A 16,667-nucleotide genomic window follows, 5' to 3' on the forward strand; every position below is an offset into this window, starting at 1 on the left:
TGTATAAGTTGTGTACCACTATTGATAAGGCAACACAGATCTCTTTCTTGTATCCTTCCTCACCCATGTCCTCCTTCCCCACCCACCTCCATCTCCTGGGGTGGCACAGTGACACAGCTAGTAAAGCTACTGCTGCCTGACAGCTCCAGCAACCCAAATTCCATCATGACCTCTAGTGGTGTGTAGAACATGCTTTGCTTTGCATGTTATCCCTATGACTGTAGCGATTTCCCATGGGTGCTCCTGTTTTCGCCCTGCATTCCAAAGAAGTGCAGGTTGATAGGTCAATTGGAGAATGTTAATTACCACTAGTGTATGGATGGGTGGTAGAATCTTGGGAAAGGTTATAGGAATATGGGAAGAACAAAATGGGATCAGTATTAATGGTTGGCATGGACTTGGTGGGCCAAAGGATCTGTTTCTGTGCTCAATGACTCTTTTGACTTGCAGGCTATTTTACAATACAGTGCACACATGCTTTATATATTATTGCGTGAGCTGATGCAAACACTGGCTGAGGTATCCAGAGTTTTATCTGTTTTGATTGACACAGTCAGGGGAATTTGTTGTTAGCACAAATAGGCATGTTAGGAAGGATGCACCAATTGTTGAGTTTCTATAATAGTGGCGATTTTCCAAAGATGTGAAACAGAACAGGCCCTTCGGCCCACAATGTTGTGCCAACATAGCTAATCCCTCCTACCTACAGAATGCCCATATCCCTTCATTTTCCTCTCATTCATGTGCCCATCCAAGCCCCTCTTAAAAGCCCTCAATGAATTTGCCTCCACCACCCTATCTGGCAATGCATTCTAGACATTCACCATTCTCTGAGTAAAAAAACTTACCCCTTGCGTTTGTTCTGAACCTACCCCCTCTCACCTTAAATGCATGCCCTCTGGTATTGTATTGCTCAATAATGGGATATTGCTTGTCCACCCTATCTATGCCCCTCCCAATTTTATACACTTCCAACAGATCACTCCTCAGCCTCCACTGCTCCAGAGAAAAGAACCCGTTTGTCCAACCTCTTCTTATAGCACATGCTCTCTAATCCAGGCAGCATCCTAGTAAACCTCCTCTGCACCCTCTCTAAAGCCTCGACATCCTTCCTGTAGTGAGGTGGCCAGAATTGCACGCAATACTCTAAATGCAGCCTAACCAGAGTATATAGAGATGCATCATAACTTCTTGACTCCCGTACTCAATACCTCAATTAATGAAAGCAAGCATTCCATAAGCCGCCTTAACCACCCTATCTACCTGTGTAGCCACTTTCAATGAGCCATAGATTTGCACCCCAAGGTCAAATCTTTGGAAAATCTTGTATGTCATGCCGGCTGTAGGAAAATAGCAAGCAGCTCTGTTTTCTCAATCTATGTGTCAAGGAACAGTCTCATTCAAGGTATGTAATCAACTCACATCTGTATTTGTGTCCTTCATCTTTCACTATTTAGGAAAAGCAGCAACAATCTGCCCTGGAAGACCTCTTATCCGTGGACAGAAGCAGCTTGTTGTCAGAGGTGCAGGACCTCCGTTCACAGCTCCGAATTGCACACCTTCAGCACCAAGAAAAATTGCAGCAGCTGCAGGATACACTCACCTGTGCTGAAGAGCAAGCCAAGAAGCAGGAGCGGCCACTTCGCAGGCAAGGTATTGCATATAGTTTGAGGATCCCATGTTTGGCAGCCGGCAAACTGAAGTTACTCAGTCTTTCATAGCCAGCAGTAATCAAGTAAAGATTTGACTTCATTAACTCTTCATAGTGCATGGAAAACAGAAAATAAATGGTCCAGTTCTGTTTTTATTTCCTTGTTCCTCTTAAACTGGATAGCAAAACCACTTACACCTCTTTTTTATTTTCTTCCTACCTTCCATAATTGGATGCAGTGAACATTATTTAACACTGGTATTTTTGTACATTTAATCCTTATTTTCTGGGAAATGGGTGCAATTACTGATTCAAGTATCTTTTAAGTGCCATTTTATCAGGTAAGTTCATTCTTTTCTTCCCTCACCTTATAATATCTTAAGTGTTTATATTTCAATTTTTTGATGAATATTATCAAGATGACAGAAGTCATAGAACTTTTTCCCATTGTCAGATATGGCAGGCTAAGTGCAGAGTAAAGTGCAACAATATAGAGTGATACAATCATACAGCACCGAAACACGCCCTTTGGCTCAACTGGTCCCTGCTGACCAAGATTCCCATGTAAGCTAGTCCCATTTGCCCCTGATTGGCCCATATCCCTCTCAACTTTTCCTATCCATGAACCTGTCCAAAAATCTTTTAAATGTTGCTAATGTACCTGCCTCAACCACTTCCTCTGGCAGCTCATTCCATATACTGACCACCCTCTGGGTGAAAAAGTTGCCCCTCAGGTTTCTATTAAATCTCTCACCTTAAACCTATGCCCTGTAGTTCTTGATTCCTCTGCTTATTGACCCTATCTATGCCCCTGGTGATTTTATACACCTCTGTATGATCACCCCTCATTCTCCTATGCTCCAATGAAATTAGTCCCAACCTTCTTAACTTCTCTCCATAACTTAGTCCCTTGTGTCCCAGCAACATCTTTGTAAATCTCCTCTGCACTCTTTCCAGCTGAATGGCATCTTTACTATTGCAGGGTGACCAAAACTGAACACAATATTCCAAATGTGGCCTCACCAACCTCTTGTATAACTGCAACATAACATCCTGAATTCTATACTCAATGCCCTTCTATACTCAGTGCCAAAAGCCACCTACACCACCCTGTCTACCTGCGACACCACTTTCAGGGAACCATGTACTTGTACTCATCAGTCCCTCTGTTCTACAACACTCCCCAGGGCCCTACCATTCACTGTGAGATTCCTACTTTCATTTGTCTTCCCAAAATGCAACACTTTGCACTTTTCCGAATTAAACTCCATTTGCCATTCCTTGGCCCACTTAACCAGCTGATCAAGATTCCTCTGTGAATCCTGATAACCATTTCACTGTCAGCAACACCACCTTATTAGTGTCATCTGCAAATTTACTAACCATGCCTAGTACATTCTCATCCAAATCTTTGCTATTTGTCATCTATATCAATGAGCCCAGCACCGAGCCCTGAGGAACACTACTAGTCACAAGTCTGCAGTCTGGAAAACAACCTTCCACTATCTCTGCTTCCTACCAAGCCATTCTGTATGCAATTAGCTAGCTATCCCTGGATCCCATGCAGTCTAACTTTCCATAGTAGCCTACCATGAAGAACCTTATCAAAGGCTTTACTGAAGTCCATATAGACCATGTCCACTGCCTTGACCTCATCGACCTTCTTGGTTACTTCTTCAAAAAAAAACTCAATCAAATTCATGAGACCTGATCTCTCCCACACAAAGCCACGCTGACTATCCCTAATCAACCCCTGTCTTTCCAAATGCTTGTATATCTTATCCCTCAGAATCCCTTCCAGTAACTTAGCTACCACAAGTGTTAAGCTCACTGGTCTGTAGTTTCCAGGTTTTTTTTCTTCAGCCCTTCTTAAATAAAGGCACAACGGTAAGCATCCTCCAGTCCTCTGGCACTTCACCCTTCACTAACGATGATCCATATATCTCAGCCAGGACTCCCGTAATTTCTTCTCTGGCTTCACATATTGTTTTTGAATATACCTGATCAGGCCCTGGAGATTTATCTACCTTTACACATTTTAAGACATCCAGTACCACTTCTGCTGTAATGCGGACTATCCTCAAGACCACCCCATGAACTTTCTCAAGGTCCAAAGTCTTCACGTCCTTCTCCATGGTTAAAACAGAGGAGAAATATTCATTGAGGACCTTGCCATCCTGCGGCTCCACACAAAGATGTTCACTTTGGTCTTTTAGGGGCCCTCATTTATATAATATGATGCCACTCATTTCTTACACCAGTTATTTAGCATTTTCTGAGTGGATGTGCACCTTAGTGAAAATAGAGGATTTTACTCATTCAGTTATTGGACTGAGACTCCAGAAACGTATTCCTGTGAAAGGAAGCTTTAATCTATTTTGAAACATATATGATTGTCCATCATGTGACTAGAATTTCATTCTTAATGTATGAACCCATTGACAAGGCTTCACTCCAACTGCCATGTTGCAAGTGAAGCTCTAACCTTACCATTGTCAGGCTTGGTCTTTCAGTTGTTACTAATGCTGTTTTTACTGTTTTTACAAAAGCAAGATGCGCTGTGCATCAGTTGCCTTCTCCTTGAGTCTGCTCAACACCAAATAAATACTGTGATTGTGTTTTGCATGAACTTACAAATGCTAGGTTTGGTGGTGTTGTGATTCTGTTCCTGGGTCAACAAAGGCAGTCTTTTGGCAGTTAGAGAATTTCAATGTAGATTTTTAAAATCTGAATATATAAAAAGAAACTGGTATTGCTGAGAATAATCATGAAACTATTGGACTAATGGGAATCGCTATCTTTTATAGAGAGGAACCTGCCATCTTGAACTGACCTGGCCTAAACGTTTCCCTTTCTGCAGCCAGCCTACAGCAAATTTACACACAACACAAAACATGGAAGCATAGTGCACTAAGGGGAATAGTAACAGGCTTCAAGGATATAGGCTGGTGGAAGGTGTACACATTGGCAAATAAACCTAAAGGCAGAATAATGCAGTGTTACATTTTATTGGAAGAATGAGGAGAGACAATATAAATGAGCAGCATGTCAAAAGGGGATTCAGGAACAGGGTTATAACTTGTTGAAATTCACAGGGCATGTGAGAATATAGTTAAAGATGTACGTGGGATTCTCAGGCCTAGAGTACAAGAGAAAGGAGGACTTGATAAACATTAAAACAGTAGTCTTGAGTCTGGGTGCCACACTTTAGGAAGGGTGCAGAGGAGTTGTACTAGAATGATTCTATAGAAAGGGGCTTTAGTTACATGGGTAAACTGGAAAAGCTTGAAACTCAAGGAGATTGAGAGGGGATTTGATAGAATTAATTAAAATTGTGAAACATCAGAGTATATACAGAGAAACTGTTCCTAGTGACGCATGGGTAACAAATCCAAGGACATAGAGTGAACCCAAAAATGACACAAGAACATCGAATCAGTGTGAGTCATGGAGACTGACTTAGTCATGATGTTCAAAAGTGAACTGGACAAGTATTTGTAAGAAAAGAATTGACAGAGTTATGTGGAGTTGGACCAACTGATTTATTTTTGCACAGGGCTGGTATAGACATGGTCTGAACAGCCACCTTCCAACCCATTAGTGAAAGTAAACTTTCTTTACAGAATCACAGATAGTATGGTCTGCCTGCCTAATTAGCTTGTGTGCAATTTCACAATTCAAAGTATGACAGACTCTGGGTTATGGTGGGTTTGAGGCTACATTTTCAATGCATAGAAACCTCTAACGTAATAGGGCAGGTTGACAATTACAGTCAATATCGATTTAGGGTTGTAGTTTGCAGCTGTAGTGTGGACCCTAACATTATACCACTTCCCACAATTAATGCATATTTTTAATTAGAGAAGAACCTGGACTACAGTTTCACATATTTGATGGTTCAAGAACAGGATTTGGGGGAGATTGTGGAGAATCTAGCTGTTATATTGTTCATATTGTGTAGAAAGTGCAAGTGTGGTGCAAAAGTGATAATTTTGATTTGTCTTTGAATTGTCTCAAAATAATGCACAAACTTCATATGAGGAAACTATTTTCTAAGTATGTTTGTTCTGTTAACTATAGTGGAGTTGCTTGAATACAAACTTCAGCAAGAACAGATCATAGCAAATGATCTGCAGAATTCCCTCAGAGCAGAGCAGGACCGATCGGCTGACCTCCGCCAACACTTGCAGACTGAACAAACTACAGTGTCAGAGCTGAAGTCGGATCTGTCTGAGGTCACAGTTGAACTGGAGGCTGCATTACAGACTCGACATGAACTGCAGCAAAACCTCCAGAAACTCAGGTTTGTCAGCTTGGTTGCTGTCTGTCTTTAGAAAAGAGAGAGGAGACATAGTAATGACATTTAATGGTAACAACCAGGATGCTGCAAATTAACTGAAATGTGACTCCGTCTCAGGTCATCCAGATCATCCACTCTGCTGATTGTCTAGAGTCACATAAAGAACAAACTGAGAAAAGACACTAGTTTTTTCTTTTGTGAAATATCATATTTACAGTATCCTGTTTGGTTTTAATTGAAAATAAATTCGAAATTTATTTTCAATTAAATTTTGCAACTGCCTTGGTGGGAATGAAACCCCAGATTATTAGACCAAGCTTGCAGACTGGTCCAGAAATTGTAATTAGTTGACTGAATTACCAATTCCTTGTTATCCATGTTATCTAAATTCATCACAATTTTAATGCTTCAATTAAGTTTACACTCTGTTCCAACAAAAGCAAGCTTACCCTAGTCAATTTTTTATAATTTTTTCCAATCCAGGCAGCACCTTTGTAAACTCCATCTACATCCCAGTGCTATCTCATCCCTTCTACAACTACATAATGCTCTTAATCTGTCATCCAGTCATACATTATACTTTTCCCTGCTCTTAACCCCTGTGTCATTGGCCAATAAAGCAGAGCATCCTGTTTATATTAGAGAAATAAAGGACTGCAGATGCTGGAATCTAGATGAAAAACACTATGACTCTGGAGGAACTCAGTGGGCCAGGCAGCATCCGTGGAGAAAAGCAGGCAGTCGACATTTCAGCTCAGGACCCTTCTTCAGGACTGAAGATAGGAAAAGGGGAAGCCCAATATATAGGAGGGAAACCTGCGCTGTGTCCGTAACCGCGATCAGCATCTTCCCGTTGCCAGTCACTTCAACTCCCCCTCCTCCACTATCACAGATTTGTCAGTCCTCAGCCTCCTCCCCTATCAGGAGAATTCCAAGCACAAACCGGAGGAACAGCACCTCATTTCCATCTCGGAACTTTACAGCCTAATGGCATGAACGTTGAATTCTCCCACTTTAAGTAATCCCCACCCCCCATTTTCCATCCCCCCCACACCCCCACAACCATGCCTCTTCTTTTCTTCCCTTTCCTAGCCTATCTCTCTTTTCTCTACTCCCCTGGAGAATTACAGCTTATGGCAAACAGACCCCAGGAACAGCGCCACCTTTGGAATTCTAAGGCACTGCGGGATGGATGTAACACTGACTCAACAGAAACCTCTGGTGACTCAAGTGATGACAGCAATGAGAGAATTGGTCTGGCAGCCATGTCACGACTTGCCCCAATAAAAACAAAGGCAATAAAAGCACACAAGAATGAGAATGGAGATTATGAAAGGAGACAAGAGGTTTACCATGAACCACTGGATCGAGAAAAAATTGATAAATGATCCAGAGAAATTCCACATCCTAAAAAAGGAACGGTGGATCTGCTCTCCCCTCCTGCCCCACATGTGCCTATCACTGTCTCCTACCTACATCTACCTATCACCACCTTGTGCCCACCCCGCCTCCCCTCTTTTGTCCACCTGTCACTGCTCTGCTTTTCCCTCCTATATATTGGGCTTCCCCTTTTCCTATCTTCAGTCCTGAAGAAGAGTCCTGACCCGAAACATTGACAGCCTGTTTTTCTCCACGGATGCTGCCTGGCCTGCTGAGTTCCTCCAGCATCATCGTGTCTTTCATCCTGTTTATATTCTTGTTTATTGACATGTCCAGCAACCTTCAGAGAACTGTGGATATGTATTTTATTTTTCTACACTGCCGTATTATACAACTTATTGGGTATACTTTTGACTTGTTTACTGTCCCAGAACTTCAGACTGAATTCCTTCTGCTGCTTTCCTACTCTTTGGCAAAAGCACTAGAACATAGAACAGTACAGCACAGGAAAAGGCCTTTGGCTCACAATGGTGTGTGGAACTAATTAAGTTAATGGCACCTAATCGCCCCTGCCTGTACATGGTCTATATCCCTCCATTCTCTGCATATTTGTGTGCCTGTCTAAGAGCTTCTTAAAGGCCTCTATTGTATCTGCTTCCACCATCCCTGGCAGCGCTTTCCAGGCACCCACCACTCTATGTAAAAACAAAACTGGCCTCGCACATTTCCTTTGAACTTTCCCCCTTTCACCTTAAATGCAGGCACTCTAGTGTTAGACACATCGACCCTGGGGATAAAGATACCGGCTGTCTATCTATGCCTCTCATAATTTTATAAACTTCTACCAGGTCTCCCCTTGGCCTCCTCCACGGCAGAGAAAACAACCCAAGTTTGTCCAACTTCTCCTTATGGCACATGCCCTCTAACCAAGGCAGCATCATGGTAAACCTCTTCTGTACCCTCTCCAAAGCCTCCACATCCTTCCACTAATATCTATCTTCTTCAGTGTTAAATTATTTCAACTATAGGCTCTGGAAGAAACCTAGATCTCACTGTATTTTCCACTGATTTTTTTTTTAACAATAAGGTAAACATACTTGAAATTTAGCATTTATGTCTCTGGTAGCTGAATTGGGATCACATAACTTTTCCCATCATGCTGCGGACATGCCAAGATCTGAGGTCTCCCCTTGGCCCATCCAAGAAATTGTGGCCCTTGGAGTCTTAGTTGAAGAGTAATGTTCTTTTGTCTCTGCCAAACTTGGGATTCCACTGTTGTAAATTTCCCATCTCCAAATGTGAGGAGAGCATCTGACGATTTTATTCCCACACTGCTCCTATGCTCCTCCCTAGGTTTCATGTTCTATTGCCTATCACACTTTGCCCATTGGATGATTTTGTTCTGCATGCACCCACCATTTTATTGTCCACCAATGGTTTTTGATTAGCTGTTTATGCCACCCTATTCACACCTTCCAACAATGTGCACCTCACCCCATCTCCTGTACTTGTTGTTCCATCTGTTTTAGGGGAGAATTGAATGCTAAAGAAAATGAATTATTAACTGCAGCGAAGGCATTTGATCAGGAACGGCAAAAAGTGCAGCAGTTACAGAACATGATGGAGAAGGAGCAGTTTCATCACAAAGAGCACAAAGAGCAAGAACGGCAGGCTCATCAGGTAAATAAATAGTAAAATGGCAGTGTAGTATTGGCTCATCAGTGTTTACTTCTCACCCACAGCTGTGAGTCCTATTCACACTATTGATATTGATGTCCACAATTCAGTGTTCTGCAATTCATTTTCAACATTTAAATGTATGAAATTGTAACAAGGTTTGAACGACCTGCATGGTTGAGGTGGAACTGACACCCTGTAGTAGTGAAGCAGCAGGTATTAAATGGAGGCCAAGTTCTTTCGAGATTAAAATTTTGAACTTGTGCCAGATTATTAATTATGATCTTTCTTGACAACATCTCCAGAAAGTAGCTGGTATCTAACTCAAGTTGGGAATATTTGGTCCCAATCAGTTTACAAGTTAAATAGATTTTTACATTCCATATCTGGTGGCATTTTGAGCTGAGAGACCTAGCATGAAGGATCATTTGATCAGGATATATAAAAGATGAGGATCATTTTCCACTTGTTGCACACTGTCCTTTTATTACGGAAGGGTATGTTTATATCAGTGTGACACAGCTGTTACATTGTATGAGGCAAGGGCACACTGCTTTTGGAAGAGAGTGACTTTCATGTGGTGAAACAAAGATTGAGGTCATCTTTGAATATGGGAGTGGTTTGGAAGTCTGAACATCTGGAACCTTCAGTACATTTACTGGAGTGTTAGTATTACATGCTGGCCATTAAAGGAGAATATGATAAACTGAATAACTGAAGGCCAATCAGTCTATTGCCGATTGACAGGAAACTTGTAAAGAATGATCTGAGGTAAAATTTGTTGCTGCTCTGAAAAGCACAGGTTAATCAGCCAGCAGGGATTTGGTAATGGAAACTTTGTATTTGACTTTGTTGATGAAATAGCATAGAAGGTTGATGAGGCTTTATATAAGAAAAAAGCTATAGAATAGATACTGACAAAATCAAAGCCCATGGGATTAAAGTGACAGTGTGTGCATGAATATAAAATTAATTTTAAGACTGAAGAGAAGTATGCAACGATGTCCATTACAGCCCAGTATTGGAACCACTTCTCTTTTTAGTATATATTAAAGATTCGGATTTGGGAGTTAAGTTCAAGTTTGTGGAAGACCTTATTGGAAATTTAGTAAACCTTGAGGTACATGATGGCAGACTTAGGGGGGGAGAAAAAGCTGGCAAAACTTCGAAATAAAAGCAGAAAATGCTGGGAATATTTAGCAGGTCTGGCAGGTCTGTGTAAAGAGAAACAGAATTAATGTTTTAGAATGAAGACCTCCCATCAGGGTTGTGAAACTTCGTGTGCTGAAGTGTGAAGTGATGCATCTTGAAGGAAAAAAATGAAAAAGACAGTATATAGTTAATACAATTTTAAAGGAAATGCTGAACAGACACATATGGTGATCACAGAAATAGAATAAGATGAGATGGCTGTTCATTTGAGGGAAAAGGTGTGGGATTTGTGATACCTTTTTAAAAAAAAGAGGTGCAGAGTTAGTATGACTTGCATTAATCCCATGCTAATCCCATAGTATTCTCACCACATGTTCTTTGCCTTCACCCCCTTCTTCTCTTCCACTCTCCCCCCCACCCCCCAAGGTTCTACTACTCACCTACATGCTAGGGGCTAATTGACCTACCAGCCTGCATGTAGAATTAAACCAGAAGGGCTGGAAGAAACTCAGATGGTCACAAGGAGAACATGTAAATTCCACACTGACCACACCAGAGGCCAGGAGCGAATACGATTCGCTGGGGCTGTGAGGCAGCAGCTCCACTAGCTTGTCCATTGTGCCACTCCTTTAGTCCTGTAGGTTTTGCAAGCTGCTTTAATCAGAGCGCCATTTCTAACAGTTTGTAAATCATCAGCTTTTTGCCCCAGTTATTCAGAAATAGAAAATTCCAAGAAATTCTGACTGCAAGTTGGTTTAGCAGGTTGTGATTAAAACAGATTTAATGTAACATGCTGCAGTTTCTCAGACACCACAGTACAAAAGACTCCCCAGATTTAGATCAAACACATTATCGAAGGGGTAGACTACTGTTCTTTTAACTAGCTTGCTCAGGATGGCAAGTTAGAATTTAAATATCATTGTTGGTTGTCTCTTGGATTTCTGTGATGGGATAATTCTCTTGTTCAAAATTTGTAGAAACTGTATAATCATGGAGTAAGGATGCTGAAAAGTGTGGCAAAAATGTAAGAACTCTTGGTGTCTTTTAAATCTCAGAAACTGCAGAAGGCTCTGGAGGACCAACATGCACACAACCACCAATTGTCTGTCGCCTTTGAGGAAGAAAGGGTGGCAAATAGCAACAGCCGCAAAGAAATTGAAGCCAAGTTGTTGAACAGTGAATCGTTGCTATTGCAGGAGCATCGGAAGCTGACAGAGACTCAGGAACTACTGAAAATGGAGAGAAGTCATTTGACAGAATTGAGCGAGTCCTTGGATCGTGAGCGTACTCGGTCAGAACAGTTATATCAGCTTGTGAATACCCATCGTGATGAAAGTGCTACTCAGGAACGTGCCTTTATAAAAGAATTGCAGAGTCAGCTTGAAGAAGAAAGGAAGAGGACTGTTGAACTAGCAACTATGATTGAGAAAACACAACAGCAAGCTATTTCAGCAAAGCGCAACTTCGAAGAAGAAATCCAACTATCCCGGCAGGAAAATCAAAAAGAACGGGATGTCAGCTCCAAATTGAGGTCAATGCTGGAGTCCATCCAGACTCAAGTACAGGAGCTCAATCGTTTGCTGGAGTTTGAAAGGCAGCATAGCCTTCGGCTGCAGACTGAACGTGAGAAGCTTCAGGCTAATATTCTAGCAGCCAAAGAGAAAGAGCGAAATAAGGATGATCAAAGAGATCGTGAGAGGAGGCAGGAAAGGCAAGAGTTAGCTGACCATGAGCAAGAACAAGAGATATTGAAAGACAGAATGGTAAGTAATGTATCAGTGAAAGTGCACAATATTAAAATTTAATTTGAATCTCTTAAAATTAGAAAGGAAATTTCAGCTATGATTTTTTTTAAATTTCACCTGTAACTTGGAACATGCAAGAACCACTGCTACAAAAATCCATTGAAATTAAAGATGTAGAGTATTACAGGAGGTTGCAGAGATGGATGGGAACACACTTTTCTGGCATTTGAAAGCACAAATGGATATTTTCAAATCAAGGCTGCAGAAATCTGAATGGGCTGAAGTTTGTGGAGGGTAGAGATTAGAAGAACAGCCAGGATAACGCTGGAATTGTTATGTCCAGATGTAATAAATGTAGGAATGAGGGATTTGGCATTTGATGAAATGGAAGAAAGGCGGAGATGGGATAAGTAGTAGCTGGTGGTGGTGGTGAATAGAGTTTGGGGTCCAAATCTCAACAAAAGCTCAGACAGAATATGTAGTTCTGAATGCACTTTTTCAGCTTGGGTGGAGTTTCATACATAGCTTACTTCACTCCAGCGTAGTCAGGTATATTTTACAGATAATAATCCATACTTGCTGATCATTTTTGCAGGCTAAAGCAGGATGGAAGGGTATGGTGATTGTGGGTAAGTGAGGTAGTGTGAATTGTTTTTTTTACCAAAGATGAGGAATGTTAGTGCTTGGAATTGGAGATATTTCCATTTCAGTCATTTTCATTGGCAGTATCAAACATTCATAGTCCTGAGCAAAAAAAAACAAACTACTGGAGGAACTCAGCAGGTTAGGCAGCATCTGTGGAGGCAGAGGGGTGGTTGTCATTTTGGGTCGAGATCCCCACATACTTTAACATCCCTGAATGATACTGCATTTAAACAGCTGTTATCTTAAAATCCCAACCCGTTTGCTTGAGAGCTATCATTGTGGGATTTGAACCCTGGCTCCTGAGATGAGAGGTCATAGAGTTATTACAGCACAGGAGGAGGCTATTCAGCCTATCAAGTCCTTGTTGGGATTCTGTAGAACAATCCAACTGGTGTCATTCCCCCTTTCTATCCACATTGTCCTACAAGTTAATTATCCTTAAGTTCTGAACTAATTTCCTTTTGAAATCTTCGATCATCTCTACTTGTAGGCAGAATGTTTCAGGTAATTATCACGCTGCATAAAAAAGTTTCTCTCATTTCACCCCCCCACGCCCCCACCCCCCCACCCCCATAACTCTTGCCCAAAACCTTAAATCCATGTCCTCCTACCATCACGTCTTTATCAACCACACCTAAATATTTCATAACTTTTGTTTACCTCCATAAAATCTGTCCTCAGACTTACTTGCTCTAAGGAGAATTACTTCAGCTTCGCCAGCCTAATCTTGTAGTGAAAATCTTTCATCCCTGCAACCATTCTGGTAAATTCCTCAGCACACTCTCAATGAATTTCACATCCAAAACTGATACAGTGTGTTAATGGTGGCCTAACCAGAGCTTTGAAAAGATTCAGCTTAACAACTCTCAGTATACCCTGTCAAAACAACTGCACATGAATCTCTAGGTCCCTCTATCCCTGCACTCTTTAGAACTGTGCTGTGAAGCCTGTGTTGTCTCTCCTAGTCACTTTTGTCAAAATGAATCACCCTGCTTTTCTGTATTAAACTCCATCTGCCACCTGTCTGCCTATTCTTTTAACAGGTTTGTGTCCTCTTGCAATCACTTTTCAGTTTTCCATACCTCCAAGTGCAATATCATTGGAAAATTGTGAAATTTTACTCTATTTGAATATCTAAGTCATAACCATTGGTCGCAGCACAGGCCCTTTATAAAACTTTATTTATATAGCACGGTAACAGGCCCTTCTGGCCCAACAAGCCCGCACCACCCAATTATGCCAACGTTAACCTACTAACCCGTATGTCTTTGGAATGTGGGAGGAAACCAGAGCACCTGGAGGAAACATGCGCAGTCACGTGGAGAATGCAGAAACTCCTTACAGACAGCGGGGGGAATTGAACCCCGATCGCTGGCGCTGTAATAGCGTTACGCTAACTGCTATGCTACTGTGCCGCCTTACTGTACCATTACCAACCCTTGTATCTATCACCCTCTACTTGGGTAAACAACCATTTACCCAACTCACTGTTGTTCTCCTTAAAATCAACTTTCTATTCAAACTGGTGCTGATCTTCCTATTCCATGAACTTCATTTTTAACCAGTATTTTACGTCTAATGCTCTCATAAAACCCATATTGACAACATCTACAGCATTGTCTTCATTAATTTTCTCTGTTATTTCATCAGAAAATCCAATTAGGATAGTCAAAAATAATCCACCTTTTACAAATCCGTGCTCGAACTACCTGTTAATGTTTTCCCTGGTTTTTGGTTCTAGACTGAGACTGGTCTGTAGTTTACTTGGAATGCCCATACACCACCTCTTGAACAAGAGTGTCACATTTGCCATTTTCCAGCCCTCTGACACCTTCTGCATTTCTGGGGAAGATTGGAAGATATGCCAAGCCTTTGGGCTGTGACCATTTAGTGTCCATAAGCAACCTGAGCATATCTGTCTTTCATAAAGTCTTGTATGTTAATGTTCGTACAGTCTGTTATGTTTACCATATCACATTTTATGGATATTTTGTCAGCATCCTCTTGGTAAAAATAGCACAAAGCAATAGTTATTCCATCCATGCTCTGTACTCCTAAGCTTAAGATCATCATCTGATTCACTTTATAAATATTCAATATACAACAAATGTAATCTTATAATTAAAATATTTTAATTCCTTAGATATCATGGTGCACCTATTGGCAACATCAGACTGGGCAGCAACTGAATTGAGATCTAGATAATGGGAAATGTCTGAAAAAGGAAAGTGGAAGTATAAAAGCATTTATAAACTAATCAGCCATGCTTCACACATAATGTTCCCTACTTGGCTAACACAGGGATTGGGCCTGCTCTGGCATTTATTCACTCTGTTTTTAATTAACTGACTCCTAAACAGCATGAACTGGAGTTACAACACCAACGAGATCAACAACGAATTCAAGAATTGCAACAAATGCTTGCAGACTTGGAGGAACAGGAGTGCAAACTTGTATCTCGCAAGCGGCAGCGAGGAGAGCCTGAAAGTAGCCCAGTGAAATGCAGCTTGAATACAGCTACCTGCAATGTAGAAGGCAATACACTAAATGTACAACAGCGTCTAGAGAGCACAAGGCAGCAGTTCCTACAGTTGACTGTCCGACTGAAAGAGTTACTTCACAGAACTGAGCAAAGGTATGTGTGTGCATGTGGAGGGAAAAGTGTCCATGTGAGAAAGACAAAACTTGTTTTGTCAAAGATTGTGTAGCTAGGGTTACACAGAAAGTGCAAACCTTTTTATCTGTTGAAACAAAGTGTTGAGTTTGGCCAAAAATAAAAGACTCTAAGAAGATCATCATGTTTTAAAATCTACATAAGATTTGAAACCCTGCAAATACTTTGCATTTTATACAGGTTCATCACAGTGTAAGTAATGGAAATTGGATACTTATTTCTGGTCCAGAATTTTATGCTGCTTTGAAACCAAGTTACTAAAAATGAATGCGAGTCACTGAATGAAAGTAGTGTTTTTTTTTCATATTTAAGACAACTCGATGCTGAGCCTGTTTTTGTTTTGGAAAGAAATTTGATGGAGTAAACAGTTCTCTGCTAGGCTATGCATAAACCTCTTCTCTGTACCTGACATTTGTGGAAGTATTCTGCACTTAATTGTCCAAAATGCAGAACTTGTGTTAATATATCAAATAAGAAAAGATAATTTCATGGATGTTTTATGAAGCTCTGCTGGGAATGGAAAGAGCCCATTCAGTCAAATGTATTTACCCCTCCATCTCACCATGCTCCAAATGACCTATTTTGCTAAATTGTAAATGGTGCTAAACTGTAAATTGGTTGGTTGTCAGGTAAACTAGATTTTTTTTAACCAAGGAATGATTACAGCTGATCAACTTTTTGTTAGATTCTTCCAACCTAATTCCACTTACTAACTTGTACCCATTCCCATATTTTCCTACAAACTACTGCAGAAATTTCTCTGGCGGTAACATAGAACGCAATTATGATGCCAAGAAGAGGAAACAATAGCAATGAGATGAAGCAAATATTGCGACAGCTTCCACTATTATGGTGGAAATTCAGAGAACAATTTAAGAAATTTTTTAAATTATTTAAGTGTTTGAATAGAATACAAAAACTGGTAAGGGAATCTGTGCCATTTTAAATGTTACCAGATGATGTGCAAAACTACAATTTTAACTTTAGCAGTGATCGTAGATGATCTGCTCCAGGTCTCATCTACTCTTCTTAGATTATAATAAATTCAGAATGTAATACATTGCCCTTTTTTGAGCAAGTAGAAATGTGCTGTGCCCGTTTTCTTTTGAAGGCACATGTGACAAAATGCGTTTTCTACTCTCAAAACTACTCTCTTCCCCTTTTCCTAGGGGACAGGGTGGCCACATAAAGACTGAAGATATAAGAGATCTTTTACAGACCCTAATTGAATCAAACTGTGAATCACAACAGTTCCTTTCCAGGGACACAGGTGAGTGAGGTTAAAGGCATACAGTTGTAAGAATTGTTAGGATAAAATTGGTTGATGTTAAACATCGGAATGGATTTCTCTACTTTCTTTTAACTAATTTGATGGTGTAAGCTTGAATTAGACCATTATCTGATGAGCCAAATCACTTGTGAGAAGTTAAGATGATGTTGTGA

The 16,667-nt window shown here is 40.8% G+C and overlaps 1 protein-coding gene across 1 annotated transcript in view; it reads left to right on the plus strand.

The window, feature by feature from the left end:
* Positions 1-16,502, plus strand: part of pcnt (pericentrin) — a 203,315-nt gene extending 186,813 nt beyond the window's left edge. The window contains exons 44-49 of the mRNA XM_052012027.1: positions 1,458-1,653; positions 5,732-5,954; positions 8,861-9,011; positions 11,216-11,923; positions 14,911-15,185; positions 16,394-16,502. Coding sequence (XP_051867987.1) covers positions 1,458-1,653; positions 5,732-5,954; positions 8,861-9,011; positions 11,216-11,923; positions 14,911-15,185; positions 16,394-16,502 — 1,662 coding nt within the window. The remainder of the gene's footprint in view (positions 1-1,457; positions 1,654-5,731; positions 5,955-8,860; positions 9,012-11,215; positions 11,924-14,910; positions 15,186-16,393) is intronic.
* The last annotated feature ends 165 nt before the right edge of the window (positions 16,503-16,667 follow it).

This window comes from Pristis pectinata, chromosome 1 (genome assembly GCF_009764475.1).
Source record: "Pristis pectinata isolate sPriPec2 chromosome 1, sPriPec2.1.pri, whole genome shotgun sequence".
Classification (NCBI taxonomy): domain Eukaryota; kingdom Metazoa; phylum Chordata; class Chondrichthyes; order Rhinopristiformes; family Pristidae; genus Pristis; species Pristis pectinata.